At 39.8% G+C, this 26,353-nt stretch overlaps 4 protein-coding genes across 6 annotated transcripts; 3 read left to right on the top strand and 1 right to left on the bottom strand.

The window, feature by feature from the left end:
* Positions 1–139: 139 nt before the first annotated feature.
* On the top strand, positions 140–4,066 carry LOC5517899 (galanin receptor type 1). 2 transcript variants are annotated; one of them, XM_001637895.3, is made up of 4 exons: positions 140–772; positions 1,900–2,175; positions 2,609–3,270; positions 3,738–4,066. In XM_001637895.3, exons 2-4 carry the CDS (start codon positions 1,906–1,908, stop codon positions 3,964–3,966), a joined length of 1,161 nt encoding a protein of 386 aa, XP_001637945.3. In that variant the 5' UTR covers positions 140–772; positions 1,900–1,905; the 3' UTR covers positions 3,967–4,066. The 2 variants fall into 2 exon arrangements, with proteins under 2 accessions (XP_001637945.3, XP_032218246.2); XM_032362355.2 differs by lacking the exon at positions 140–772 and having other exon boundaries at positions 1,808–2,175.
* LOC5517898 (lupus La protein homolog) lies at positions 3,912–13,717 on the bottom strand. Of its 2 annotated transcripts, none has more exons than XM_048720540.1 (13): positions 13,598–13,717; positions 8,223–8,292; positions 7,446–7,486; positions 6,986–7,051; positions 6,684–6,785; positions 6,519–6,581; positions 6,257–6,405; positions 6,017–6,088; positions 5,883–5,934; positions 5,548–5,622; positions 5,381–5,440; positions 4,636–4,747; positions 3,912–4,529 (listed from the first exon to the last, which is right to left on the bottom strand). In XM_048720540.1, exons 1-13 carry the CDS (start codon positions 13,634–13,636, stop codon positions 4,315–4,317), a joined length of 1,116 nt encoding a protein of 371 aa, XP_048576497.1. In that variant the 5' UTR covers positions 13,637–13,717; the 3' UTR covers positions 3,912–4,314. The 2 variants fall into 2 exon arrangements, with proteins under 2 accessions (XP_048576497.1, XP_001637883.1); XM_001637833.3 differs by lacking the exon at positions 13,598–13,717 and adding an exon at positions 8,420–8,685.
* Positions 9,669–13,407, top strand: LOC5517954 (BTB/POZ domain-containing protein 19-like). The gene is made up of 8 exons (XM_048720537.1): positions 9,669–10,009; positions 10,304–10,621; positions 10,836–10,952; positions 11,021–11,130; positions 11,932–12,190; positions 12,348–12,433; positions 12,551–12,643; positions 13,123–13,407. Exons 1-8 carry the CDS (start codon positions 9,701–9,703, stop codon positions 13,316–13,318), a joined length of 1,488 nt encoding a protein of 495 aa, XP_048576494.1. The 5' UTR covers positions 9,669–9,700; the 3' UTR covers positions 13,319–13,407.
* A 617-nt stretch (positions 13,718–14,334) lies between the features above and the next one.
* Positions 14,335–22,931, top strand: LOC116601501. Its single transcript, XM_032362354.2, has 3 exons — positions 14,335–14,517; positions 16,263–17,278; positions 17,589–22,931. The coding sequence occupies exons 2-3, from the start codon at positions 16,282–16,284 to the stop codon at positions 22,445–22,447; spliced, it is 5,856 nt and encodes a 1,951-aa protein (XP_032218245.2). The 5' UTR covers positions 14,335–14,517; positions 16,263–16,281; the 3' UTR covers positions 22,448–22,931.
* Positions 22,932–26,353: the final 3,422 nt, after the last annotated feature.

Raw genomic sequence — 26,353 nt, 5'->3', positions numbered from 1 at the left:
GCACACTAAGGTCTTTTATAGAGTGTACACGCAGTCCAGTTCCTCACCCTCCATGACGAATCCAAGGTTGATGCGTTGACAGTTATAACACAAAAGAAAACGGAGGCAATTTACTTTTTGAAAAGGAGAAAAAAAAACAAAATAAATTGAATTTCTTCTAATTTCACTTTTGTCTTACATCCGGAAAATTTTCCGGATGTCTTAATTGACATAAGCAACCCTTAGTATTTAAGGATCCAGCATTAAAAAAGGGCGGGCCTAAATACCGTGAAATATGATAACAAGAAAAACACCTCCAAATATTGGTATTATACAACACAATCACACATTAATAGACAAAACTCTCACCCCAAAGCCATTTTTGATACGTGCATCAAAGTCTCCTATGGTTATTAAAGCTAAACAGGTGGCCGTTTTCAATAGCTACCAGAATTAAAAGCCATGATTCTAATCCTGGCCCGGGATCGTCGGTGATGAATCTTTGACACTAAAGATCAGTAGTTTACGCGGAAGAGTCAACAAACTTGACAGGGGGAAAATACGCAGGGCAGCAAAATGACAATGTGTTCCGCCTGCATCGCACCTGCTTTCATTGTTTGCCTAAATGCGCAGATTTGATATTTTTCCACCGTACACTCCCTTTTAGCTCCCTTCTCAAGGTCCATACACTGGCTGAAATACTATCAACTTTGGCATACTTTGCTATATTATATGGTTTAAACTTGGAATTCGGGTGCAGAGTTAGAGAAAGGGATCCAAAATCGACAATCAGGTAAGAGAAAGAGGTTTACAAAGGGACCTTCGAAACGATATCTACTCTTCTATCTACTCTTCTTTTGTAAAATCGTCTTTTAAAACTTGAGTATTTCTTTTGAAAATGTAGGTAAGCCATTTTTTAAAGAATTTTGCTAACCACCATTCTTAATTCATTTGAACTTGTGACTTTGAAATCGAAAATTTGCTGGAGCAAAATTAAATAAATAAATAGCTTGAATTGTTTAAGTTAAAAAACAAACATATGAGTTGAGAATAGCGGAATACAACTCGGCAAGCATTAATTTCATCAAACATTTAGATAGTTTTATGTTTTATACTTTTTATAACTAAAAACCGTTCAAATAGCACCAGCAAAGGCTGGCGGCGCTTTGCCACATGGTGGGCATACAAGTGTTGGCTTCATATTGCGCTATTGAGCAGTGCCGTAGCGCCGTTTGTATACTCCTATTGTAAATAGCGTTGTACAGTGAATCCATAACCCGCGATGCAACATGGATGACATAAAAGGCGATTTCCCAGACTTAGAAAGCAATAAAGCTGTTCACAAAAGAAGATAAATAATAAACGTATTACACAGTTGGTTACGACCAGGGGCGGATCTAGCTTTTCGCTAAAGGGGGGGGGGGTTGGCTCAGTGACAAAGGGGAGGAGGGGGTAATTTTTTTACATATAGCTTTCTGACAGCCCAAGGGGGAGGGGGGTTAAACCCCCTAAACCCTCCCCCTAGATCCGCTACTGACGACCTATGGATTCTCCAGTGCAACGTTCTTTTAAATAGATGTATACGCAAATAAGGGGAATGACAATCTGGGAGGTACTCAGGACAAAAGAGGAAGGTTCATGGTAAACCCGTATAGCCCCCTACCCCCGTGATTAAAAGGCTGGAACCTTGTTCAGCACAGAGAGGTTGAAAATATATATCCGTTAAGGGTAGGCGAGTATGTCCCCGTATAGTGAGTATAACGCGGCACATCTTGCACCCCTCCCCCTTCCCCTCTTCTGGGAGGATTATTGCTTTCATAATATAAATGTTGTACCTATCAAGCAGCCGAGAGTCCACCAACAGTCAAGCGAGGTCGATGTCGGCGTTTCTCAATTAACTGCCGATGCAACCCTTTGCAGATAAACATGAACAATTCAACAGTCAGCAAGTTAACTGAGCCCGTAACTCAAGCAACTCAGGAAATGACTGGCAAAGTTCAGCTCGCCTTTTTAGTGTTCACACTTGTCGTGACAACCATCGGTGACAGCCTCGTTATGACGGTCGTTCTGCGAAAGCGAGAGCGGAACATCAACGATCGCTTCATACTCAACCTTGCTATAGCGGACGAATTGTTTGTCGCGTTCAGTTTACCGGGGGCAGTGGTCAAGGCGTTTGGCCTCGCTCTGTACTCGCAAGTGAGTATGTGAATTAATATTCCACAAAATAAATATCCCAGAATTACTTGCTGAATTAGAGGCCGAGGAAGATTTAGGGTATCGTCTAGTATAACATAAAAGTTTCTTCAATCCCATGTTAATTTAGATAGCATTAGATACCTATGAAAATTTGGCGCAATCAAACCCTGAGGAGTTGGGAATGTTTCTCAAAGCTAGAGGAGGTTACCTATAAATGTAGGAGGTTCACTTAAAATGTAGTAGTGTATGGGGGGTGGGGTGAATTAAACACCGTTGCGTGACAAAGAAAGAAAAAGACTTACCATATGAGTTGATAACACCTGACATCCTAAAAAAAAGCTTGGAGAAAAAGCCCAGAAAAGGCTTATAAACGATTTATAAACGGCCTCATATTGAACCAACAACAAAACCTAACATTTTCCCTTTCTTTCAGTTTTTTTGCTCGTTCGTCAGGCCACAGGTGACGATGTACTTCAATCTCGGTCTCTTCACCATCACATCGATGGCACTTTACCGCACTAAGGTCATGCTATGCAATAACCCGCACCAGGCCAAACTACGCGCCACACACGCCAATATCTGGATAGGATTGCTATGGTTACTAGCCTTCATTACGGCATTACCCGCCATCATCGTTGCTACGGTAACCAGAACAGGCCAATGCTCAGGGAATTGGAAGTCTAAAGCATACAAAGACGCGTACATTATTTTTCTTCTGATCGCCAAGTGTTTGCTACCTCTAGTGCTTATCACGGTGTCATACTCGCGAATCGGGATATTTCTTTCTAAAAACCGCATCCCAGTGGACGAGACAAGCAGCACAAGTCGGGGTGGGGTTGGGTATAGAAATCGTGTGGAGAATATCAAAGTCGCGAAGACAGTCGCGGCGATTGTGCTGATGTTTGCACTCTGTACAGCGCCCTTCCAAACGGCTTGGATCATGCTGCAGTTTGGAGACAGGGAAACCAGGATTCGCGCGGTTTCCGCCTTCCGTGTGGCTGTGATATTCCAAAATCTCCATACTTGTTTTAACCCTTTTATTTACGCCATCTCGAGGAGGTACTTTCGGCAGGAATACATCAAATACCTCTCAAGGTACCGTGATTGTTTCAATTGATTGCGCGCTCTGCTCTGTTGTCGAGTTACCCGCGAGAGTGAGATAATACTTAATCTTAGCAGAGCAGATATTGTACAGACTTTACGAAACTTTGTACTGAAGGGTAGTAGGCATCAGTATTACCAAGCCCGTGCAACAGCCAAATCACTCTTGCTATCTGAAAAATTATCCAGAAGACCGTGGAGAAGCAGCCCAATCATTAAACGGGGTTCACAATCAACAAAACGTTTCTCAGTCCAACAGTGCTAAGTAGGTTTTTCTCTATTGACGTTTGCAAGGGCAGGACAATACTCAGGGACGCAATATATAAATTTCTCGGGGGCGAAAACCACGCAGGGTTTCTCTCTCTGGGCCAAAAGCTTAAATAAGATGGTAAGGTAGAAAATGCATGTAAGGTTTCTTTGGGGCTTAATTCAAAAGTGAAAAACGCTTTCCCTGTTTTCAGAATTTTCTGCTGCTGCTGTCACAATCTCAAGAATAGAGTCCATACCACTGATGGCGCACCGGCCAGTGACGTCACCCACCAAAACCTGCAGGACGTTATTGCGCAGGCGCGAACAGGGACACCATCGCCGGTGTGCCCTCGCATGGCCTTGACAGCAGATGAAAAAACGGAAAGTTTTACCCTTTCATCTGCTTTTATTCGTAGGGGAGAGGCGGCTTTTCAAGCCTGATATAATGAACTAATACGACGAATTTAAGATTCGGCAGGTCCATTATTCGTTATTTCACAAGTTATACAAACTTGAATTAAAAATAACCCTGAGACATTAACTATCTATGAAAACTCTTGTTATGCACCACAGGTCCCTTTGGGAGGTACATGGATCTACGGTCGTATGATCCGAGCTATACTGTATGTGAAACCGACAGTCTTTCCGTATCAAATAAAACAAACTTATTTCAGAAATATTTTAAATATCCTATAGCTATTCTGGTTTTTAAGATAAAAAAAGTAGAAAAAACAAAGCGACGCGTGCATGCTTGTGGAATAGAGTTCATCGGCAGAGTCATCTTTGAGTTCATGTCTGTTCTTCTTTCTTGATTTGTTTGGCCGGTGGCTCCACTGCCTTGTCGAAGTGTGTGTGAGTTCCTTTCGGTGCACTCTGGTCAGACCTCTCGAAATTGCGTCTTTTTCCGCCGCGTCCGCGACCGCGACCAAAATCGCGACCTTTCTTGTGTCGCCTTTTCTGTTTTTCCTCACGATCCTTTCTGTAAAACTCTTTCTCTTCGTCGCCTAAACGGAAAAAAATGATCAGAGCCTTTCAGAAAATAAAAACATGTTCGCCCATAAAACAGGTCATATTCTGCAAACACATAAAAACAAGCAAAAATGAGCAAACCTTCCAGAACCCGAACAATGGCCTGTTTGTTTCTGATCAATATTTTGTCGTCCTTCTTCAAGGCATCCATCGCTCGCTGTGCTCCGCCTTCTTTTAAGAATCGAATGTGGCCCTATACAAACCAGAAATTACATATCAGAAGGAAAATTAAATAATAAATACAATGCGGTGACGTTTTAACCCAAGAAACACACGCAAAACAAAAGAAAATTAGGGGATAAATATAATAAAATTGTGGTTGCCTTTCCACCACAATTCCAGAGGAAAAAAATGAATTAATAAATACACATCTACTGTAAGCGATATGAACCATTATTATCGTTACAGACGTGATGTCATTGATAATCTTATAAGGCCAGTGATGTGCCAAGGACAGACTTTTAAGTGTTTATTGACTATACATGTTATTCTAATAAAACAGTGTTTATTTACCATGCATATTATACTAATAAACACATAGTGTTTATTAATTATACATATTATACTATAGATATTTACTAAACAGTAATCATTATCCTTCGGCCTTAGCCGAGATGGCCCAAACGATCTCTCTCCACTTAGCAGTCTGCAACCATGCTCAGCAGACCCTTCTATGGTACCCCTGTGTCCCTAGAGATTAAATCAGGGTGATCTCATCCCACAGGATCAGACATTTCTACTGAGCAACAGATGAGGCAGTCTTCATCGTTCCCAAATCATTAGCAACAACCTGGCAAGACTATTAAAAGAGCAGGATGTTATTTACCTCAGTATCGCCTCTGGAGAAATTCACCCATGCAATGTCCTCGTGCTCGCCAAACAGCTCCTGCAAATAACAGATAGCATTGATTACTGTAGAGTGAAAACTGGGCCAGGATGGTTATAAAAGTGGATGTAAACAGAAGTAAAAATTGATATTAAAGCTAAATGTACCTTTAGATCCTCTCTAGAGGTCTGTTCACCAACATCAGTAAAATGCAGTACAGCTCCTTTCTCATACTTGAACTCCTGATAAACCAAATAAACAAATGAAAACCCTTTTCACTCTCACAATAAGCGGAAGCATGCTTAAAAAAATTACTGCTAGTTTAAAAAGAGAAAAAAATTCACAAAATATTCTGTGGTTGTAAATTTACACAAGAAGCATGCAGCAGTCCCTTAAATTATTACACACAGTAATGGATGGTCCACTTTTGCATCTCATCATTAGATGGATGGTAAAAAGTGATGGCAAATTATATAAGTACTAAGAATTTTAGAAAACTAACCTCTTCTTCCTCAGCCAGCTTTTCCTCAGACTTGACTTGTGCTGCAATCTCTCTAAACACAAAAATAAGTTTTGTAAAAAAAGTGAGATTTAAATTCTGTGGCACAAAAGCAGAGTTTTCAGTAAGTCACTCACTCTTTCCTGGCTTTCTGCTCCTCTTCAAGACGCTTCTTTTTATCAGCATTCTTAACAGAATAATAGTCATCTCTAAAACAAAAATAAACTTTTATCACCACCTGGCATTACAGTACTTTACCACTGGCTGCTAGAACAGTAAACTTAAAAAAAGGTTGTGAAAGAGCAGTAGAAACAAACATCACAGTGCAGCTGTGAAGATAAGAGAAGAGCCTCCAGAACAAAAAAAATCGTCCTTACTTGAACTTCTTAATGAGCACATTGTCTTGATATTTAGTATCTTTTTCTTCAACAAAAGCTTTAGCCTCTGGAAGTGTTGCAAATTCTATGAAGACAGATCCCTTGAACTCCTTGGATTCCAAAGTCTTTCTCATCATAATGAAGACAATCTGAAGATGGTAGTTGAAGCAGTTGAGATACATACTGTACAGCAGTTCACATTTATGTTCCAATGTCTGAATGTTTGTTAGACACTGTAGAATGTGAATAAATGTTTACTAACCTTTCCTTTGCCTTCAAAATACTCTTGCAACTCATCAAGGGTAGCTTCTTTAGGGAACCCTTTCTAGAATTGAATCAAAATAGGACTATCACAATGTACTGTACCTTAGATTGTAATCAGTGTCACATCATGTTTTAGATCATGTTAAATTTAACGAGTACTTACAACATAGACAGTTTTTGCCTTGGCTTTTTGCCTTGCCTCTGTTGTAAGCTCCTCAACTGGTTTTGATTTTGTTCTTCTGACCTTGGTTAGATCTTCGCTCACCTGTAATAATATAGTAGCACCTTTATATAAGCAACAACAGCATGAACACCTACAGTACTGTACCTTATTCACATTTTAACAATATATATCTCATTATGTCTCTCTAAATACAGTACAGTATCACATCATACTGGATGACCCATACCTTACATACAGTAGTGCAAGTGAATAGTGAAAAACAAATCAATAACTGCACTTACTTCAATCAGATCGCTACTGGATTTCTTCATGGTCTTGGCAAGAAAATTTACATCATCAGACATGCTCTATGGGAAACAAAGTAAGACGATGATATTCTATTTCTATGTAAGCTATCTTAATGACAATATATGATATACACACTGTACATATGAATATTTCACACAAAAAAAATCTAATTAATTATTGTGAAATCAAGTGCAATTCGAACAGTAGCAGCATTGCTAAAAACAAATACAGTAATTTTCTGGTTCACACACACAATGTTGTATGATACTACTGTATAACATGCTTTGCCAATGATTGACTGGTTTTGGTCAATGAAGCAAGGTTGTCTTACTGTGTAGCAATGTTAAATGATAGGGACACAGGGTGAAGAATTTAAGTGTCAGCAACCAATCAAAAAGCATGTTAAGAAGCTGGTAAAATATGTACAATGTGCAATATAGAGGGTGTACTTACTTTGAGCCTGTTAAATGTTGCTAAGCATTCGAATGTCACCCCTATGATGCATAGTTAAGAGAACCTTTTTCAAAACAAGACATTCAGCAATTAATTACAAACCACAGTACATTATGTACTGTACTGTACTGTGCTGTGTTCTGCTGTAGGACCATGCCAACCCATATCACTATATACTGTACATGCTATTATAGTGAGGGAAGAGAAAATGCCTTTCTACTTTTTTAGAGTCTTAATCCTGATCTTTGCAGATGCAGTAAATGTATAGATGGTGGTTTGGGAAGAGGTACATATACAAAAGTACTCTATCGTGATACATGATTTGGGTATTTTTACTTTAGTGACTTGTGATTTTGCATTGCTAAATTCGTGAATGTGACCAAAGATGCTGAGAATAATTGTCACATGAAAACATGTAACAGATTTCAGTGGAAGTCTTACAGCAAAAGCCACTACAAAACAGTGCTCAACTTGACAGGAGTTGTACTACAATCACTTTGCATTGATTGTAACATTTTTTCGTGGCACGATTCATACATTTATACGTAGAAGACATTGATTTCATTGTGTGCTAGTTAAACTGCCTTGTGGATCAACTGTTTATCTATAAAACAGATTTGTTGGTTAAACTGCAAAAACCGTGATTGGTGAAAGCTTCTTTTTCTAAATTTGTGATTCGTGAAAGCCTAAAAAATAACTTCGTTATTCGTGAAGGGCAGCCCCTCTTCACCACCCTGCCAAACAAAAGAATCCTAAGATAGAAACAAAATAGGATACATCCATCATCTTCTTCGGTTTTTTGCCTTAGAAACTTGTCTCTTGGTAAGTTCTTGTCTCCAAAGTAAAACTGAAATTAGCAAAAGCACAAGACTTTAGATGTGAAATGAGGCATCATTATAACAAACTCCAAACAACTCTTGAGGGTTAATCACAATGCTCACACACCTCACATAATTATTTTCAAACAAACTCACCTCTATCTGTTTAACAATTTTCTGTTCTAAAGGAGACAACTTTTCGGTAGCGTTTCCATTCTTATCTTCTTTTATATTAGACATTTCTCCCGCTTTAAAGGGTTAAAAAGTTGTTTAACCTTTTGATGAATAAAATTTTGATTAGAATAGAGAGAGAGGAGGACACTGGATATCTGTTTTACGAGTGATAGAACGTTAATAACGAAGCGGCACGTGGGAGACAAAAGTTGCACCAAGATTACAACAACGTACAGACCGCTGACCATAGGTCCTTTAGCACAGGGTGACCATGGTTGTTACCCATTTTAATCGGAAAGGAATTCCGGTACTTCTGGTTATTTTGTAAATGGTACAGATTCCTCTTACTGGAAAAGTTCCTGAAAATGTGCTTGAGAGGTAGTCCACTCTCACTGGGGATACCAGAAATTCTGGAAAATTGCTAACAGGGGCGTCACTGGACTGCAAAAAAATTTGGCGACCTTATTTGCATAACGAGGGGAAAAATCAAATGTTTATGTACGTAGTTTTATATATTTGATGAGGATAAAAACTACAATTTTCTTAATTATGGTAGTCTACAGATGATTTCCAAACATATTGTTTTATGTCGTTCAGTGCCACGCGACGACTGAAGTCCTATTTTCGATCGAGGATGACAAAGGATCTTGTAATTTTCTCAAAAGTCTGACGCACTGACGTCAATTTCAAACCCAAAAGCGGGAGCTATGAAATCTTCATCTTGACTGCAACTTTTTTAAATCCTGCGTACGCCCCTGGCTTTGAGTACCATTTGCAGTTTTCCATAGAATATTTGACCAAGGCCCCTATCGGCCACTATTTCCCAGGACTCCTGAATTTCTGGGTACAGAAGCAAATGGTACACAAAACACCGCGGAAATTTTGGAATTTAAGAAACTTCTTCTTACCATTATGGCATTCCGGAAAATCTTTGTGGAATAACTCCTCAGATAAAAAACTGAGACGGGGGTGATCGTCGACAAAATCAATCTTAGCCCTAAGGGATAGCAAATTGGGTGTGGTCGAAGGCATTTCTAGCCCTGAGAGATAGCAAAATCGGAAAAACCGTTCACCCCCTCCTAAGGAATAGCAGTTGGTCGAATTTTATTCCCTAAGAGATAGCAGAATTGGATCTCCATCTACTCTTCTGGAGAATCCTCCCGACTTTGTTTCCTTCAAGCAGTATCAAGCTAGAGACTGGGTACAAATATAGTTAGTAACGCCTGACAGATATAGAAGCGTCAGTGTAAAAAACAAATAAAGATGGCGGGAATGTGGAATACTATGCCAACGGAAGATAAAACTTGGGTCGGAGTGAAATCTCTATTAAATGATTTACAGAAACTTTCGACCGACTATGACACAGGCGATGTGGTGTTTGTTGTGGGTGACGAGGAGTGTCGTATTCTTGCGCATAGAGTGATTTTAGTGGCGAGGTGTGAACAGTTTCGAAGACGAAAGAAAGAACTCTGGTCTAAAATGTATACCCCTGGGACACCATTTGTTGTCCGAAAACCCGGATTCCGCCATGATGTATTCAGAGAAGTTATTAGGTATCTTTATACTGGAAAGGTAATACAATTTAATGGCGCTTACATTACACCAGCAAATTGTTTCAAAACTTTAGTCTCTGAATTTTGTGGAAGCTGATGGCTCTCATGTCAACATCTGATAAAAAATAATGAAAATGTCGCACATTCTAAAAAAATGCATAACAAAAGAAAAGCAAAAGTTTTTGGACTATGCAATACCATTATAGAAATGGGCAATGTACTGTATCGATACCATAAACTAATGTACTATCTATTGGGCTTGGCGCTTTAGACCCCACCATTTATCACCTTTCCAATTCTTTTTTTTTTATAGATTGAATTCCAAAATAGTACAGCCTTCGAAACATTACGTATTGCTGAAGATCTTGAGATAAGTGATCTTCAGCATGCTTGTGAACAGCACTTTATGGACAGCCTGGATGCAGAAAATGCTGCTGAGTTTCTTGCTGATGCAATGGCATTATCAGGAGGCACAGATCCCAATTCTGCAGACCAGAAGGCTCTAGGGGCTAGAGCCCTGGTGGATAAGTGTATTGCTTTTATGGAGGAGAATGCAGAACAGGTTGTCAAGTCCAGGGGATTTAGCAATTTACCCAAGCAAGCTGTGATTCGCTTGATCTCAAGTGAGCAGGTAATAGTGCGAAACTGGGTGTGATTAAACTAGCTCTTCCAACTTATTATTTCTTTGATATTTAGAAGTTGTATATAAAAGAATGCCTGATCTCTCAGTTGAACCACTTGGCTTTGGATTTCATTGACGCTTAAATTTGAAATGTGTATTGGAATGAGAAAGGATATACACAGGAATTATTATTTTGAACCCTATGTAAATTTTAACATTTTAGTTTGCTGTGTCTGAAAATGAAGTTTGGAGAGCTGTCTTTAACTGGGCCAAGAAAAGTGCAGGAATAAACAAGCCAGTCTCTTCCTGGACAAATGAAGACAGAAAAATTATATCTCAGGTAAATTATTTTAATACATTCACTATTTTGTGCATAATTTGCCACCCAATATTTTCTTATATTTTTAGGAGCTATCTGGTGTCATTGAGCATGTCAAGCTCTTGTTGATTGATAGCTCAGTTTTTGCAGAAGAAGTTGAGCCAACTGGAGTTGTTCCTATGGAGCTCTCACTTGAACGGTAATACCTGCATTGTAATTTAGCATAGGTTAATAAACCCTTCTAATTAATATTAACATTTTGGAGCCTGCTTATATTTTGGATAATAAGAACGCTTTTTCTGACATATTCTGGCTTGTACTGCCGTTTTCAAGTTAAAAAATGTTATCTATTGGTATGTCTGGTCACGTGAGCATGTCAAGGGTTCTGAGCGAGCACTATGCTTTTTATGGTTTTATACTTTACAATCTATATACAGTATTGTATTGACTTTTAATTGTAAATACCGGTTACTGTAGATAGTCTTCTCCAAGTTTAAATGTATATTTTTGTAAAAGCAATAAGGTTAAGTAAAATTAATCAAATGTTTACTGTCCCTGCCCGCATTTTTTTGTGTGATTCAACTCTTTCCTAATCATACATGTGCTATATGCTAATTACAATATTTGTTATCATGTGATTAATATGACGTAATCATTAAGATATTAGATTACTACAGGGTCCACTACAAAATGTTTATTATTTGTTATTTTTCACCAGAGCCTATAAAATAAGAAATATGTAACTTGTACTACTGATTTTGAAAATATTGCAGAAGAACAAAAAACTTCCGATTTGGTAAAATATGACTAGAAAGTTGTGTTTATTTATAAACATTAAATATTTAACCTCAGAACTACCCAAAACCCCTACTATCTCTTGGGAAGAGTGTAAAATACAGCTCATTATTGACATAAAGTAATAGTTTTGCACTAGTTTTTCGAGTTATCATTTTGCATTGTTTAAAGTATTGTTTGCATTATTATATCTGTCTATACACAGTTACCGGTTTGCAGCTTTACCAACCAGGTTCAGGAGTTCTTCAGATCCACGACTCAGACCAAGAATGTCAAGCAAGCTATTCCATGGAAGCACAATATTGAGTAAAGACTCCCTAAAACTGCAAAGACTTATAAATGAATGGTGCGGAAAAGAATCCCAGGAATGGATGTTACTGTTCAAGGCATCTACCGCTGGCTTTTCAGCTGATGCTTTCCATGAAAAGTGTGATGGACACACACCAACTGTGACCATTATCAAGGTGTGGTACTCCTTACAAGGCTTTCTTTGCTGATTATTTCGATTATTTCAGAAGGTTTAGGGAGGTTAAGAAGGTTTAAGATTGAACTAAGCAACCAAGTTTCAGCCCATCTGCTATATGTTTTTAAGATATTTTACATATACTTTTTGATTCTCAGGGAAGAAATGGAGATATATGTGGTGCATTCAGTGACCAGCCTTGGCGAAATGATATTCCTTGTGGCAAATATATGCCTTCTAAAAAGTAAGCTTGTTGTTGTGTCATTGTTTTGTTTAACTTTTAATGTTTGTCTACTGATGTTTTTCTTGAGTATGGACCTTCTAAAAAATCCATCTTGTTTTGTCCGAAATTCTTTTTCAGAGCATTTATCTTTTCCCTGGTTAACTCATTGAACCATCCTCCAACAAAATTTGATGTGGTTAACACTAAGTATGCAACACTGCACCATCCAAAGTAAGTGGCATTAGATTGTATTATGTGCATTTATAGATTGTATAGAAGTAAAAACTGTACTCCAATCATATTACAAATGTTGAGAAGAATCGAGCTTGTTGAATAAAGCATGATGCTATACAATGTAGTAAGTATTCAAATTTCTGGAAACCTATTAATAGAAACACTTACAGATGGGTACCCAGAACGATGGGCGGGGGGATGTCATAGATGTCATATGGAAAAAGGAAATTATTTGAAAATCCTTCAATATGGGATGACCCCAGCCAAAGTTAGAGGGGAGGGGAGCAGAGGCTAGGAGTCCCTGGGGTGTGTGCGCCTGACTCACTAAGGTTGATTTTTATTGCTCACATAGCATAACAAGGCACATAGAAGAATCCATTTTTGTGTCAAAAGAATCTAGTTCCCTGCTTAAATTTGTCATATTTGTTTTACTACTTTTTTATAGAAATTGATAGCGCATATGCGATCTTTTTCAGATGTGGTCCGATGTTTGGGGCTGGTGCTGATCTCTGCATCAGTGATAGATGTAATGAGAACATGGAATCTTACTCTAATCTGCCTCACTCATACGCTGGGTCTCGGGCCTCTTCTGATGTTCTCATGGGGGGATACAATTTTTTCGTACAGGACTACGAAGTCTTTACCTTGAAAAGTGATGATTACCAAATTTAGAAATAAGGGGGAGTGTAAACCACTTCTAATGTAAATACTATAAAAAGTGTACTCGATATAAGCTAATAAACATGTTCCTGTTACATGAATATAAATCGCTATTTGTGCGCATTATAGTGAACTAATGTATCAGCTTAAACTAGCGAAGCACCCGTTAATGCAACTTACAATTACTAATTTGAGCAGTAGGAGGTTAATTTTAACCAGATGCTTTCTACCCTCCTTTTTTTGGAAAGACGCACTTCAGCCTTATAAACTATTAAACGGGTCACTACGTACCTTGGGTTCCAGAGGCTGAATATCCGCTTTTCCCAGCATGCTAGGGGGCGGGGGTTCAAAAGGGCTGGCGGCGTCGCTCGTCGTAATTCTCGCTTCGCTCGAAAAATATCTCGCTTCGATCGAAAAATCTCTCGGTTCGCTTAAAAAACTCTCGGAGCCTCTGGTCATACAGAGCATTGAATTGGGAGTGAATAGTGGAGCCACAGGCTTACCATCCTAATGTTGTTATCCGCACGCCGGGATTAGTTCAAAGAAGATCATAGAATAAAGGTCAAATAAACACTCATTGCGTTTTGTTTCAGGTGTCTTGAGGGAGACCTTTCTCGACTGTTCTCCCTCAAGACATCTAAAACAAAACGCCTTTATACTATGATCAAAAAAATCTGAAATCTGTTCTTCTGCGAACAAACCACGACGTCCGAATGGAAACATTAGGATGGTAAGATTTTGATAGAGCTTGCGCTTGGCAGCGCCCTCAACTTCTGAGCGTATATGTTCTTTTGCGCGCGTTTTACCTGTACCCAAATATGTATCTAGCGTTACACGTACAAATCGATTGCTTTATCAAAGAAGGTGTTATAAACCTGTTAAATGTTTGTATTTATGTCGATAATTTGAAACAATTTAAACTTTCTTCAAACCGCTACGTAAGCTAAGCTTCCTAGGATCCTTAGGATTGATGCACATCCTGTGCACGAGTTACAGACAGCAAAATTGGGCTTCCTGTGGTATGGCTGCATTGTTTCCTGTTTGTCTGCGCTGAATTCCTAGAAGTTCTACAGCAGAACGGGCAAGAAATTCATCGTAAAATACGCTCAATTGAAGAAATATTCCCCAACTTTAAGCCTGTTAAAGACTTCTTCTGAAGTGCTAGCGCTCTCATTTTGCGCCGAGAAAGATAAAGCGTACCAAATCGCAAGGTAAGTTCGCAAATAAACAAAATCGATTGATGATGCTTGGATTTAGATGGTATCCTTTCACAGCGCACGGTCCATCTCAATTCTGTTGACCATTATAGAAAAGTATTACAGTTTTACTTAAGTATTTCCGCAAAAGCAGTGCTGATCGAGGCGGGTAGCATAACGTATAACCACAACAAATAACGCATATGTTTATTGACAATAGACAGCATTGATCTGTTGATAGCCCGAGTGTTTTTTAGGAATCTATAGCCTACTTGTAGCCGCGAGTGAAACGGTTAAAAAGGGAGAAAAAAAAACCTGTGTTCTACTGACTACCGTATGTGTATGGAGGAGTAAGAGCAATAGACTAGGAGGTGTAAGGAGGGGTAAAAACCATAGATAGAGATTAGAGGTACTATAAAAAGGAGGGGTAAAAACCATAGATAGAGATTAGAGGTACTATAAAAAGGAGGGTTAAAAACCATAGATAGAGATTAGAGGTAATAGCTGTAGGCTTAAACACCACAGTAAATAAATTGCTTGATGATCCCTTTATTATACAGAAAGTTTTAAAATTTATTTGTTAATTTTAATACATGTGTTACGGGTATTTGTTAATCTTACAGCATGCTTACGTTTTGAGAAGTTTAAACAGGGATCGATATAAAAAAAAGGGGAGAAACACCATGTTTAGGATGATTATTTTGTTAGTTCCAGTTTTGGGTAGAATAGAGACTACAAATAGTTTCCCTCTGTGGTTTGTTTTGATAAACACTGCCAGGCGAGCATGAAATCCTCCTCCTCCTCCTCCCCCTCCCCCATTTTTGCAGTCAAAGACTTAAAATGTACTAAAACCTAATTCTACCGACGGCTAGGTCTGAAGCCTACTTAGGGTAAACCCTGTGTTTCAAAGGACGAAAGGAGAATTTGTGGCCAAATCCCGATTCTCAAGTACCACTTGAAAAGGGACGCGCAACTCCCACTTTTCCACTGTGTCATGGGAGGAACCTTTATTAGCAGAACGGTTAAAGTTACTCTGTCAAGATAAATCGTTTATCTATAAAATGCATGTCCATTACTAAACAAAACATGTCCATTAACTTCAGGAAGGTCGGCGACTTACTAAAATAAAATATAAGGTTATCCAAGATAACGTTATTCTCTATTGCGTTATTTTCCTCCGTGACAGTGGTCACTTCTAGGGTTTCTACTTGCGTCCTAGGCGGTTCTTTTACGTCCCTCCGGTTCAGATTAGTGTAGTGTAGTATTGGAGAGACGGGACCGACGGTTTAACGTCCTTATCCGAGAAAACGTGGAATATCTAACCGTTTATTGCAGATTTTATTGTCTAATAGACTAACAAAGGATAAATCGGCCTTCATTATGTACAGACGGGACTTTAAGTATTGTTCTGAAGACTCGCGTTTCTTACGAATCTGACTATCCAGACCCACATTCTGCAGTGGTATTGGGCATGCAGTTGATCAACACAACACATCCAAAGCGTTCGGTCCTAAGTTCATAAAGTCGTCCCTTAAAGTACGGTAATACGAGCAGCAAAACCATACAACTTTTGTGGCAGCATTTGCAAAATAAGTTCGAAGGCGATGTTGCGCGTTTTACTACCACAAAAGTTGTACAATTTTTCTGCTCGTATTACTGAGGGGCAAGTTACCTTGAAAAAACCTTGACACATATCACAATTAATAAGAATGTCAATTTTTTGTATTCCATTGTTATATATTGATTTATTTATCTTTCAGCTGCATATCATCTGGTGAGATGGCTGCATGTGCTGTGAAAGCAGTAGCTCCAGTATGGGAGGGCAAGCTGAAGAATAAACGGTACAGAAACTGGTTGAAAGTTTGCTATGCCCTGTCTATCACATGTGAAGGGGCCCATCCTTATGTCGAAAAGGAAATAGCAAACTTCCATGCCTCTTTGCTGACCAAACTTGTTGCTGCCCCAATCTGTACATGCCCACCTTTAGCACGTGCTGGTCATACGAAGGGCTGCGTCTGGGCTCGTGAGCTAACTGGTCATCATCGCAGGGGTAAGCCCTTATGGCAACAGAGCGACTCTACTAAATGGACCGATCCAGTCCATGGTCAATGGGAGGTAGCCAAGCTGTACATGCCCTCACTAGGTGTGCATGTGGCTGCATGTGTCAACGCGGCGACCACAGATCCCACTGGACTCTTGAACCTCTTATATTGGTGTGATGTATTTAAGGTTCAGCAAGTCCTTGTTGACGCAGTTCGCATTACTCGTAATAACTGCATGCATGCACCAAGTCAAGAACTACAAGACGTCCAAGTGCAGGATGCTTTTACATCTTTAAAAAATTTTCTTCAGGATCCTGAGTTACAACCTGACCCAATTGCACAGCATGCTCTATTGAAAATCCAAAAGCTGGAAACGGACGATATGATAAGCTTTGATGAGATAGAGCTAAAAGTTCTCAAAGATTTGATTTACTCATCAAAAAAGGATACTGATGACAAGTTAAATAAACTCAATAAAGCTCAAGAGGAAACAGGACAAAAGCTTGATGAACTCAGGCATGAGGTTGATTCAAAAGTATGCATGGGTGACGTAAATAGTACAGACAGACAAAGAAAGATCTTCATGAGCCTTTCACGCGTCTTTCCATTTTTACTGTCTTGTATTTTGACAACGATTAGTCAAGTAGCTCACAGCAACCTATCCAAGAGGCTGTTGGCATTCTGCCTGTTTATGTGCCTTGCTTATGTTCTTGACGAGGGCACTTCAGACAAAGGTGAGCGCAGGTTTCCGAGGGGGTTTTCTAGCAGGGGAGGGGCTGGGACGGGGTAATTTATAGTCAGTTCCCATACCAGGTACTGGTCTAGGGGTCGGTGCCCTTACTTTTTTTAACTAATTGTTAATTAGAGAAAGGTTCATTTAGCCCTCTCCTCCCCTCCCCCTCCCCCTCCCCCTCCCCCTCCCCCTCCCCCTTTTTCCCTCCCCTGCTTGCTACGGCCTCGATTCCAAAGCTTAAGACAGTCCGTTTTTCCCTAATTACAAAACTGATCTTTACTAATCTTTTTTTCTCACTTTTATCATGTCAGGTTGTAACGCCATACCCCATCTAGTCAAACACCTACACCTCCAAGAGTTCGACTTCTTGGATCAGCTGGCCTCCTCAAGGCACGACTTCACTGGTCGTCAGTGGCTACTGGGAAAACTGCTTAACACTATGGACGAAAACAAGATCAGTAAAGGCGTCATAATCACCGGAGATCCAGGATCGGGGAAATCTTCCTTTGTGGCAAATATTATTTGTTCTCAACTTTCTAATAATTCTATGCATAGTCACATTCTTGGATATCATATGTGCATTCAATCCCATCGGAACACCAAAGATCCAGCCAAGTTAGTGCGAAATCTGGCAGCCATGATCGCCTCAAGGATTCAGGAATATTCGGATCTAATCTCGAGGGATCCGTTTATCCAGAAGACTTTAGATACGTGTGAGCATGACTCCCCGGGCTGTTTTGACACAGCTGTCCTTACTCCACTTCGCCATTTAAAAGACTCTCCGCCTAAAGAAATGTTTTTGATTGTAGATGCGTTGGATGAGTGCGTCACGAGCAACGCAAAACAAAATGATATTGCAGATCTTTTTAGTAAGAAGATGGATCGTATCCCCTTCTGGGTTAAAGTAATTTTCACATCTCAAAATGTTCCTATGGTTTTACAAGAATTTTCTCAGTTACCTATTATTGAAATAAAAAAGGATGATCCGAGAAACTTGCGCGACATTGAAGAATACGTGGCACGAACACTTTATGAACAGTCGTCATACTTGTCACGCTTGATGACATATCTTTCAAGTGACTTTCAACATTCTATCTCATCTTTAGTCGAATTAAGCGAAGGCAACTTTCTACTCATCAAACTGGTCTTACAATATAGAGAGATTGAGAGAGTACAAATGAAAGATCTTCCAAAATCCATCCATGGAGTTTACCACGCCTATTTCAAGCGTCATTTTACAAATGAGGAGTTCCGTGAAGTACGAAAAATACTGGAAATACTCATAGCGACCTACGAGCCGTTACCTGTAAAAGAACTGTTTAAAATTCTTCAAAATTCAGATGGCCTGGATTACGAGTATGACTTTGTCCCTAAAGTGAAAAAAATGTCGATGTTTCTCAGCTTTTCTGGAGCAGACCAAAAACTGAAGCTGTTTCACAGTACCCTTTCGGAATGGTTGACCAGCAATATAACGTTTGGTGGACCTTTTTATGTCAGTAAAACGAAAGGGCATGAACACCTTGCAGAGTTTTACCTGACAAGGTTGAATGACTCTGAGGCAATATTTGACTATAAATTTGGTTACAATCTTGCATGTCATATCTGTGAAAGTCAGCGCTCAAAACAATACAAAGAGATGTTTCTTAGTGTGGATTCGAAGTTGGTGAATTGCACAGATGGTAATACCAATCTAACCGCATTGCATCTCGCTGCTAGTAGCTCGTCGAATCCTGACGTTATAGAACTTCTTGCGAGTCATTTTGTGTCCATGGACTCTCTTGACAGTAGCAGCCGTACTCCTGCATTTATAGCCGCAGTCTCTGGTCATGACAAGGTAGTGGAAAGCCTATGGGAAAAAGGAGCTAACCTTTTTTACGTTACAAGCCCACTTGACACTGATATTCAGCAGCGCTCCGAGAACCCCGTGAAAGACTGCAAACAAATGATGTGCGGTTACTCTTTGTTGCATGCAGCAGCACAAGGAGGCCATGAAGACACTGTCGAATTGCTGTTGAGTCACAACCTAAGATTAGACGCTGAGTCCGGCGCCGGTAATACACCAATGCAGATAGCTGCTGAAAATGGCCACGTGTCTGTCATGAAGATTTTGCACCGACACGGCGCAAAGTACGACGCTCGGCTTCTTCGTAGTGCTACCGCAGGAGGCCATTATTACACTGTCAAGTTTCTTCTCCAAGTCGGTGTTTTGGATGAGTGTATTCCGCGTGCTTATTCCATCTCTTCAAACTACATGAAGCAGCCAAGTGGACAGATATTCGACGATGAGTACCTTTGGAAGTGTGAGACAGCATTGCATATTGCTTGTTCTATGGATCTGCCAGAAATTGTTGGTTTGCTAGTGCACGGAAATACTAGTGCCATCAATTGTCCTGACTACTTAGGAATGCTTCCAATTCACAAAGCTGTCGTCCACAATAGCTACTCATCACTGAAAAAGCTCCTATGGGCAGGAGTGGGATCGTCCTTGCGTTGTGACAAAGCATACTTTGATTACCCACGAAAAAGAGTTAACGACACTACGATACATTTGGAACCCTGTTGCTGTGCATCTACTGCGCTTCACTTGGCAGCACGACATGGTCTTATCAATATTGTTCGACTTCTTGCTGAAAATGGCGCCGACACATCGGCTGTTGACGTCCATGGATCACAGCCGATACACGTTGCCGCGTGTCATGGCCGCGCTGCCGTCCTATCGCTATTTGTAAATGTGTACAAGGTGGACGTTAATAGTAGGGATATTCTAGGGCAGACACCATTTATCTACGCTGTAGAATGTAAGGCGGAAAATGTATTCAAACGGCTTGTTCATCTCGGTGCTGATATATTCGCCGTCGATAAGACTGGACGGTCGCCTATCATGTTAGACGCTCTTGATGACCAAAAACTAATCTTCAAGGACCCCTACGTGAGAAACCGAGCCGATATGGTTGATTCAAATTTAAAGGAAAAATTAGACAGTCTCATCGCCGAGGTAGTTCCGAAACATTCACTGTCTTCATCTATACTGAAGATTTATCTAAAGGCAAAGATAAATGCATCAATCATTCAGAGTGTGTTTGAAATGATGAGCGAAGAAGAGCTTTCATTCCTGAGAAAGGGCAAGTTGGTGTCTTGTAAGTTATTGGCAACCGACATACCCTTGGCATCTTCACCGATTGTTCTTTTTTCCACCACGGCAATGTTCATTTCCCACGTGGATAGCTTCATAGCTTCCTTGATTAAAGATCGCATGCGCAAGGAAGAGGTAAATAAGACCGGTATAATACCTTATGGGCGACGCCCTGCGTCCTCCACGTGCCGTATGGGGAATACGACACTGAACTGCTCTTTCCTCGTCTCTTCCGTCAGAAAAAACTACGTATACGTGGCAGATAGGCTTTTGAGTGCTGGTATGGACGTGAACTGTCGCGCAGACGTGTCTGGGGACACTCCACTGCTCACCTACTTGCGCAATGGCGGGCGCAACATGGCCAAGGTACTAGCCAAGCATAAGGTTAAGGCTGAGATCAAATGTGGGGAATACTTTAAAGATTCTGTTGTTCATCTATCAGCATATCACAAGTTACACTACCTGCATTACCTTGACATGTTTCAAGAATCGGGCGATGTTTTTCCTTTAAAAAAGGATGATATGTTTGATTACCTCCTTTTTGACTACGAAAGAAATCTGGTCGATGGCAAAAACGTCACAGTACAAGTTGGCGATGGGCCTCTGATTCGAGCGATTAAGTCACACAATCTACGTAAGGGCTATAACGTTCTCAATAAATGCTTCGACAATGAAGGATTTTTGCCACTGCACCGGGCGGCCCAAGGAGGAAATTTGTTGGCGGTAAAAAAATTCCTGGATATGGGAGCTGACCTGAGCTTGGAAACAGAAGATGGAAGAAGTGCTTTGTCCCTTGCAATACAGTTCGCCGTTAAGTATCGCCCACACATGAATTTTCACGAGCCGAGTATCATGACTGATGTTGAAATCTTTCTTGGATCTGTTACAGCAAAAGAAATCATTACGCAGCATATTAAACAGCGAAAAAAAGAAATTAAAATAGGTTGCAATCCGAAGTTTACAAGGCTCACTCTTTACCATATTGCTGCCTCAAGGGGGATGTACCATCTCATCGTGTTGTTGTTAGAGCTACAAAAAACCTTGCCGCAGATTATCAGAGGGCTTGATGAACACTGTGTTACTAAACATGGTATCACGCCTTATTATTTAGCTTTTTTAAATGCGAATGTGGAACACTCGTCTTGGAAGAAAACTTTATCAGTGATACAAATGTATAGCGCTGACATGGCCTTAACTTACCGCCCAAAAGTTACAGCAAGATACTTTTTATTATTCAATACATTATTTAACACGTTTCCGGTTGATATGTTGAAAATCTCAGCAAATCCATACGACTTGAATTTCCTTTGTCGATCGAAGCCTGAAACATGTTCTGAATATTTGCCAATTGTTCACTTCAAGCGTTCTCCTCGCGGTAGCTTACAAAAGCGGTTATCAGATAGCGCATTTTCATTAATCCAATTCTGGAAAGAGCTAAAGGAATATTTTGACAAAGAAATTGATTTTTTCACTAAAACATGGAAGTTTATGGTGCTTTTTTCTGGAAACTATCGCTGTATCAAATCAAACAATGCCAGGGATATTAAACGCCTAATAAACATCACGACCGACAAGCAAAAAATACCCGATATGTGCACTGAACAGACAAGAACTCTAATTGAAGACGTCACCAGGGATTATAAAATTGAGAACAAAAACTTTCAAGACTACTATATGTCCTTCCTCGAGTTACTGGAAGAGGCAAAAAATTTGGCAGACGAGGAGGATATTTCCGCTTTGAACAAGACAATGTTGTGCCTTTGGCGTGACGGGACAATGCGATACATTCGGCTTAGGTTCATGGCGTACACTTTGGATTTCATGAAAAAACAGATAGAGAAAAATTGGATATTACCAAGTATGGCACCATTGATGAAAAAGGACCTGCTTTCAATTCAAACAAATTTGACAGAGACCGAACTTCTTGATATTGTTAAAATCCTAAGCGAGGGCACAGCGTCTGAGGAATTCGTCTACCTGGGGGCACTTCAATTTCCAAGGCCACCATTGTATAGAAAATCATTCACTTTGAAGTGAAAAAAGAAACATACATTTGAGCAAATCGTCGCCATTCATAGCTAGACTTCATTGAGTGAGGACCTCTGAAAATGCCAGAAGAAAACAATAGCAAAAAGTAAAAGCGTACGACAAACTACAAGAACTGTAAAATACAAGATATTGTTAAAGAGCTATCATGCATATTCGGGAAAGTTTGTAGTAAATTCTCTAAAAAAACGAGCAAAAATTGTATTCGAGAAATTAAACACAGCGCGCGCTCGTTTAAATTGAAAAATAAAATTCAAAAACAGCGTGTAGGGGGGGGGGGGAAGGGGGGGGGGGGTTGACACCCTGTCCATGAGCACTTGGGCGTGATTTTCTAAGCAGCAAAAAAAAAACGCGCGAAATCCGCGGGAAAAATCCGTCAAATTGCTTCGAAGGAAATGTCAAATTATCCTTATTAAATGTGTAAAACAAGTAAATTGAAACCTAAAGGAATTAATAAAGTTGGGGTCATAAGCTAGCTCATGTGTGTGTTTTTCATACATTATGTAATAATTGTGAGTAGATTTGGGTTGTGAGTTTTGCGATGCAAACTAAGACTCCGAAACATTACCCCGCCGTCTTTTGTTTGTCTACATTTATGTAAGACAAATATTTCGTATTCTAAGGACTCTCTACCTAAATACTTTTGCTAGTTCGATTCATCAGGCCTTTAGTAAACTATTAATCGGGGTCTACCTCTAAACTACCCCACTCCTAAGGGGCGAATTTTGGCCTTGAAGATAGACTACTTGGTTTCTGAAAATTGATCATCTTGCTGTCCTTCCTGTTTTACTGGGGATGGCACGAATCGGTTGTCTTAGCTTTTGACTGACTAAAATAATATATCAAGCACAGATTTGATGAGGATTTGCCAGAAAAATAATTAGACTACAACTAAGCCTTGAGGCCGAGGAATATTTTGCCAACTTCGGCTAGAAAATGAAGTTATTGTGTATTTTATTTTTCAATCTGTTTGCGCGCGCTTCACGAGCAATCGAAAATGACGCCATTCCCGGCGCGCGCGCACGCTATTTTTAAAAGTTATTTTGTAGTCATTTTTAGCTGTAGGAAACAAATTTCTCGTGGAAATCAGTGCAATCTTTACCAAGAAAAATGAAAATACAGTATAAAAGGTATAGGTATTGAAATTAAATCGTTAAAGCGTCCGGGATTGAGTAATGAAGGCCCGTGGGGAAAGGCCGTGGATTTGAAAGGCAAAGAAAACATCTGTTCTCAAATTTAAATCTTGAATTTTCATTGTCGAAGCATTCGGCGACAGTCAAGCTAGTTACTAAGATCATCTGCGCGCCATCATGACGCGCGGCGGTTGGTAATATGCTTTGACGAAATGCATCATGGGAAGGGTGTCATTCCCCCCCCCCAAAAAAAAAAAAAAAACGCGCTCATTTGAAATAGCGTCATTCAGGTGCGCGCGCGGACAAACAACAAATTTGCAAAATTCATCACTTCAAAATCTCTCTTATCCTCGGTTATTTTTCGTTTTGTTCTAAGAAATGGCTAATAAATAGATTGTATTTACTTCAATGGTGTGTTTTCGGCCAATTTTGAACTCTATTATAGCTTTCTGGCTTCTCTCTATGGAGCTCTGCACTTCAGTGATGTCAAATGACGAGTGAGAGTGCGCGTGCGTATTTAAGATGCTTAGACCCCGTCCCCACGTATCCGTTTTAGTTTGAAAACGCAACCTTTTTGTTACGGATACGGGAATCGTCCACACGGAAACGCGAAAACGATGATCGAAAACGGAACGATTTGAAAACGATCTCCAGAGTGGAACAATTTGAAAACAATACCCTTTCGGTGCCGTGGGGACGGACGAAAACGGAACCTTTCGAAAACGATGGCGTGATAACTCAGGTCCAGTCCACTTGGCGCGCGAGTACGCATGCGCTGTAGAGCCTGTTATCGTTTTCGTATCCTTTTTGCGTTTTCGTGGGGACATGTCGTATCAAAATGAAAACGCTTCGTGTGGACGCGGATTTTTTTGAAAACGGAACAAAAAAAATTGCGTTTTCAAACGAAAACGGATACGTGGGGACGGGGTCTTACTGTCAGGGTAGTGTTGGTTGTGGGTTGTTTCTCTGTCGTATTTATGCTTGAAGAAAACAGCCGGTTGTCTTCGGCTGTTGCTCGGGAACGACCGGGCATTTGTTATTACTGTTGGAGATTTTGAAATTGTTACTCTTTTACAAATGTGAATCAAAGTCCAGAATATTTTTTTGCAATTCATGAATTGTGTCTTTTCTAGCTTAGTGTGAAAGCAAGTAAAATATCAATAATTTCTGTGTTCCCTTTCCATGAGCTGTTCGTTTACGTCTGACTAGTCGCTGTTTGTATGTTTTGCTGCTTACCTCCAGAAACTATACAGACACAGTTCCCCAGGCCGATGTACTCGTAACATGTCCTCTCTCATCCTACCGAAATGCAGGCTTAAGACTAATTAGCGCTCTTTCGCTTTTCGTGGCGCTAAACTTTCCAACTCATTGCCTAAGTCATGTTAAATCTTAGAACATATAAACCTTAAAAAAACAAGCATCTGCCTTCCTTTAATGTGAATTCTTAAATTGTATGCACTCTTTATTTTTATAAGAATGTCAAATTCTCAGTTGAGGCTGGGCCGTTCTTATTTTTGGGACATTTTCAGGCTGAATGTGTTCTTAACGATGTTCTTATATTTTAGTGTATATAAGAATATAATACCCAATGAATTTTTAGGAAGGGAATTACACAAATGATCAATAGCAATAATAAGGTTGTTACTATCTGCTATCTGAGCCTTGGTATGTTCTTAGCATGTTCTTAAAATTTGTTGAAATCTCTGCCTGGACTCTTATAAAAAAGGAGTGTATAGCATCTATTAATTTGTAAATATGTTAATATCCCTGTTTTAACTTTCTCTCCCTTTTTGTTTATTTTCTTCAACTTATAGCAGAATTTTTTAAGGAGCTATAATAAAGCATGTCTATGCACAGGTAGCCCAGGCAATGGTTTTGAAGCTTGTTCGTAGCTTGGAATCGGCTGTTATTCTTAGAGGTAAAACGAGTGGATTGAAGTCGCGATTTTTTTGTGAAACATTGCCAATAAAATTTCCTTAAAACTTAGAACATGCCTTGTTGTTGACATATTTATGTGTAATATACGATTTGTTTTTTTTTTGTAACGGAATATATGACCTCTCTCCCCCTACTAAGGAAAGAGACAAGGTTGGAGGCGCCATTTTCTGTAGCACTCAAATACCGTCGAAATTCGCGTGGAAAATACAACAAACGAAACATTTTTATCTCGCAGACCTATGCCAGGGTACACTTACATTCGATATGTGGCAAAACATCCGAGCTAAATCATTTTCCCTGGCCGCTAGCCATTTTTTAAAACGAGTAAGCAGCCATTTGGATCCTTGACCGCCGCCGTTGGACAACGAGGTACTCTCGGCTGAACACGGAGCGAACAAATTATAGCGCGAGGCTGTCACCGGGCATTCGATACGGATTTCATAATTTTTCGCGGTCTAAAATTCAGAACTATCAGTTTTCGAAGCAAGGTAAGTAATCTGTTATCTCTTATTTTTGTTTAATTTATATAACAGATTACTATGCACCGATGACAGCCTTGCAGACTTTCCACCTCGCAGCTAGACCTCGCATGCTAATAATAGTTTGCTTCGTCATCAAAATAGAAAATATTTACATTTCAGGAAGGAAACATCATATGGCAACCAAACTCGGTAGGTGTCATGTAGGTATCAAGGGGGATGCAACAATATGGTCACATGTTGTGTGACGTCATCGATGACGTCACTTAAAGCAAAAACGTGATTAAAAGCAAAAACATTCATATCTCTTGAAAGAAACATTGTTTTACAACCAAACTTGGTAGGTG

The sequence above is a fragment of the Nematostella vectensis genome, chromosome 2, assembly GCF_932526225.1.
Source record: "Nematostella vectensis chromosome 2, jaNemVect1.1, whole genome shotgun sequence".
Lineage (NCBI taxonomy): Eukaryota > Metazoa > Cnidaria > Anthozoa > Actiniaria > Edwardsiidae > Nematostella > Nematostella vectensis.
The sequence above is the reverse complement of the archived record's forward strand: the minus strand, read 5'-3'. Positions and strand labels throughout refer to the sequence as shown.

Coding starts and splice junctions, on each gene's coding strand:
- LOC5517954 (XM_048720537.1), top strand. CDS start 9,701: ATGGCGGGAATGTGGAATACTATGCCAACGGAAGATAAAACTTGGGTC. Junction 10,622..10,835: donor GCTTGATCTCAAGTGAGCAG/GTAATAGTGCGA, acceptor TTAACATTTTAG/TTTGCTGTGTCTGAAAATGA. Junction 11,131..11,931: donor ATGGAGCTCTCACTTGAACG/GTAATACCTGCA, acceptor GTCTATACACAG/TTACCGGTTTGCAGCTTTAC.
- LOC116601501 (XM_032362354.2), top strand. CDS start 16,282: ATGGCTGCATGTGCTGTGAAAGCAGTAGCTCCAGTATGGGAGGGCAAG. Junction 17,279..17,588: donor CGAGGGCACTTCAGACAAAG/GTGAGCGCAGGT, acceptor TTATCATGTCAG/GTTGTAACGCCATACCCCAT.
- LOC5517898 (XM_001637833.3), bottom strand. CDS start 8,503: ATGTCTAATATAAAAGAAGATAAGAATGGAAACGCTACCGAAAAGTTG. Junction 6,786..6,985: donor CCAGTAGCGATCTGATTGAA/GTAAGTGCAGTT, acceptor ATATTATTACAG/GTGAGCGAAGATCTAACCAA. Junction 5,623..5,882: donor AGCTGGCTGAGGAAGAAGAG/GTTAGTTTTCTA, acceptor TTGGTTTATCAG/GAGTTCAAGTATGAGAAAGG.
- LOC5517899 (XM_001637895.3), top strand. CDS start 1,906: ATGAACAATTCAACAGTCAGCAAGTTAACTGAGCCCGTAACTCAAGCA. Junction 2,176..2,608: donor GCCTCGCTCTGTACTCGCAA/GTGAGTATGTGA, acceptor CCTTTCTTTCAG/TTTTTTTGCTCGTTCGTCAG. Junction 3,271..3,737: donor TACATCAAATACCTCTCAAG/GTACCGTGATTG, acceptor CCCTGTTTTCAG/AATTTTCTGCTGCTGCTGTC.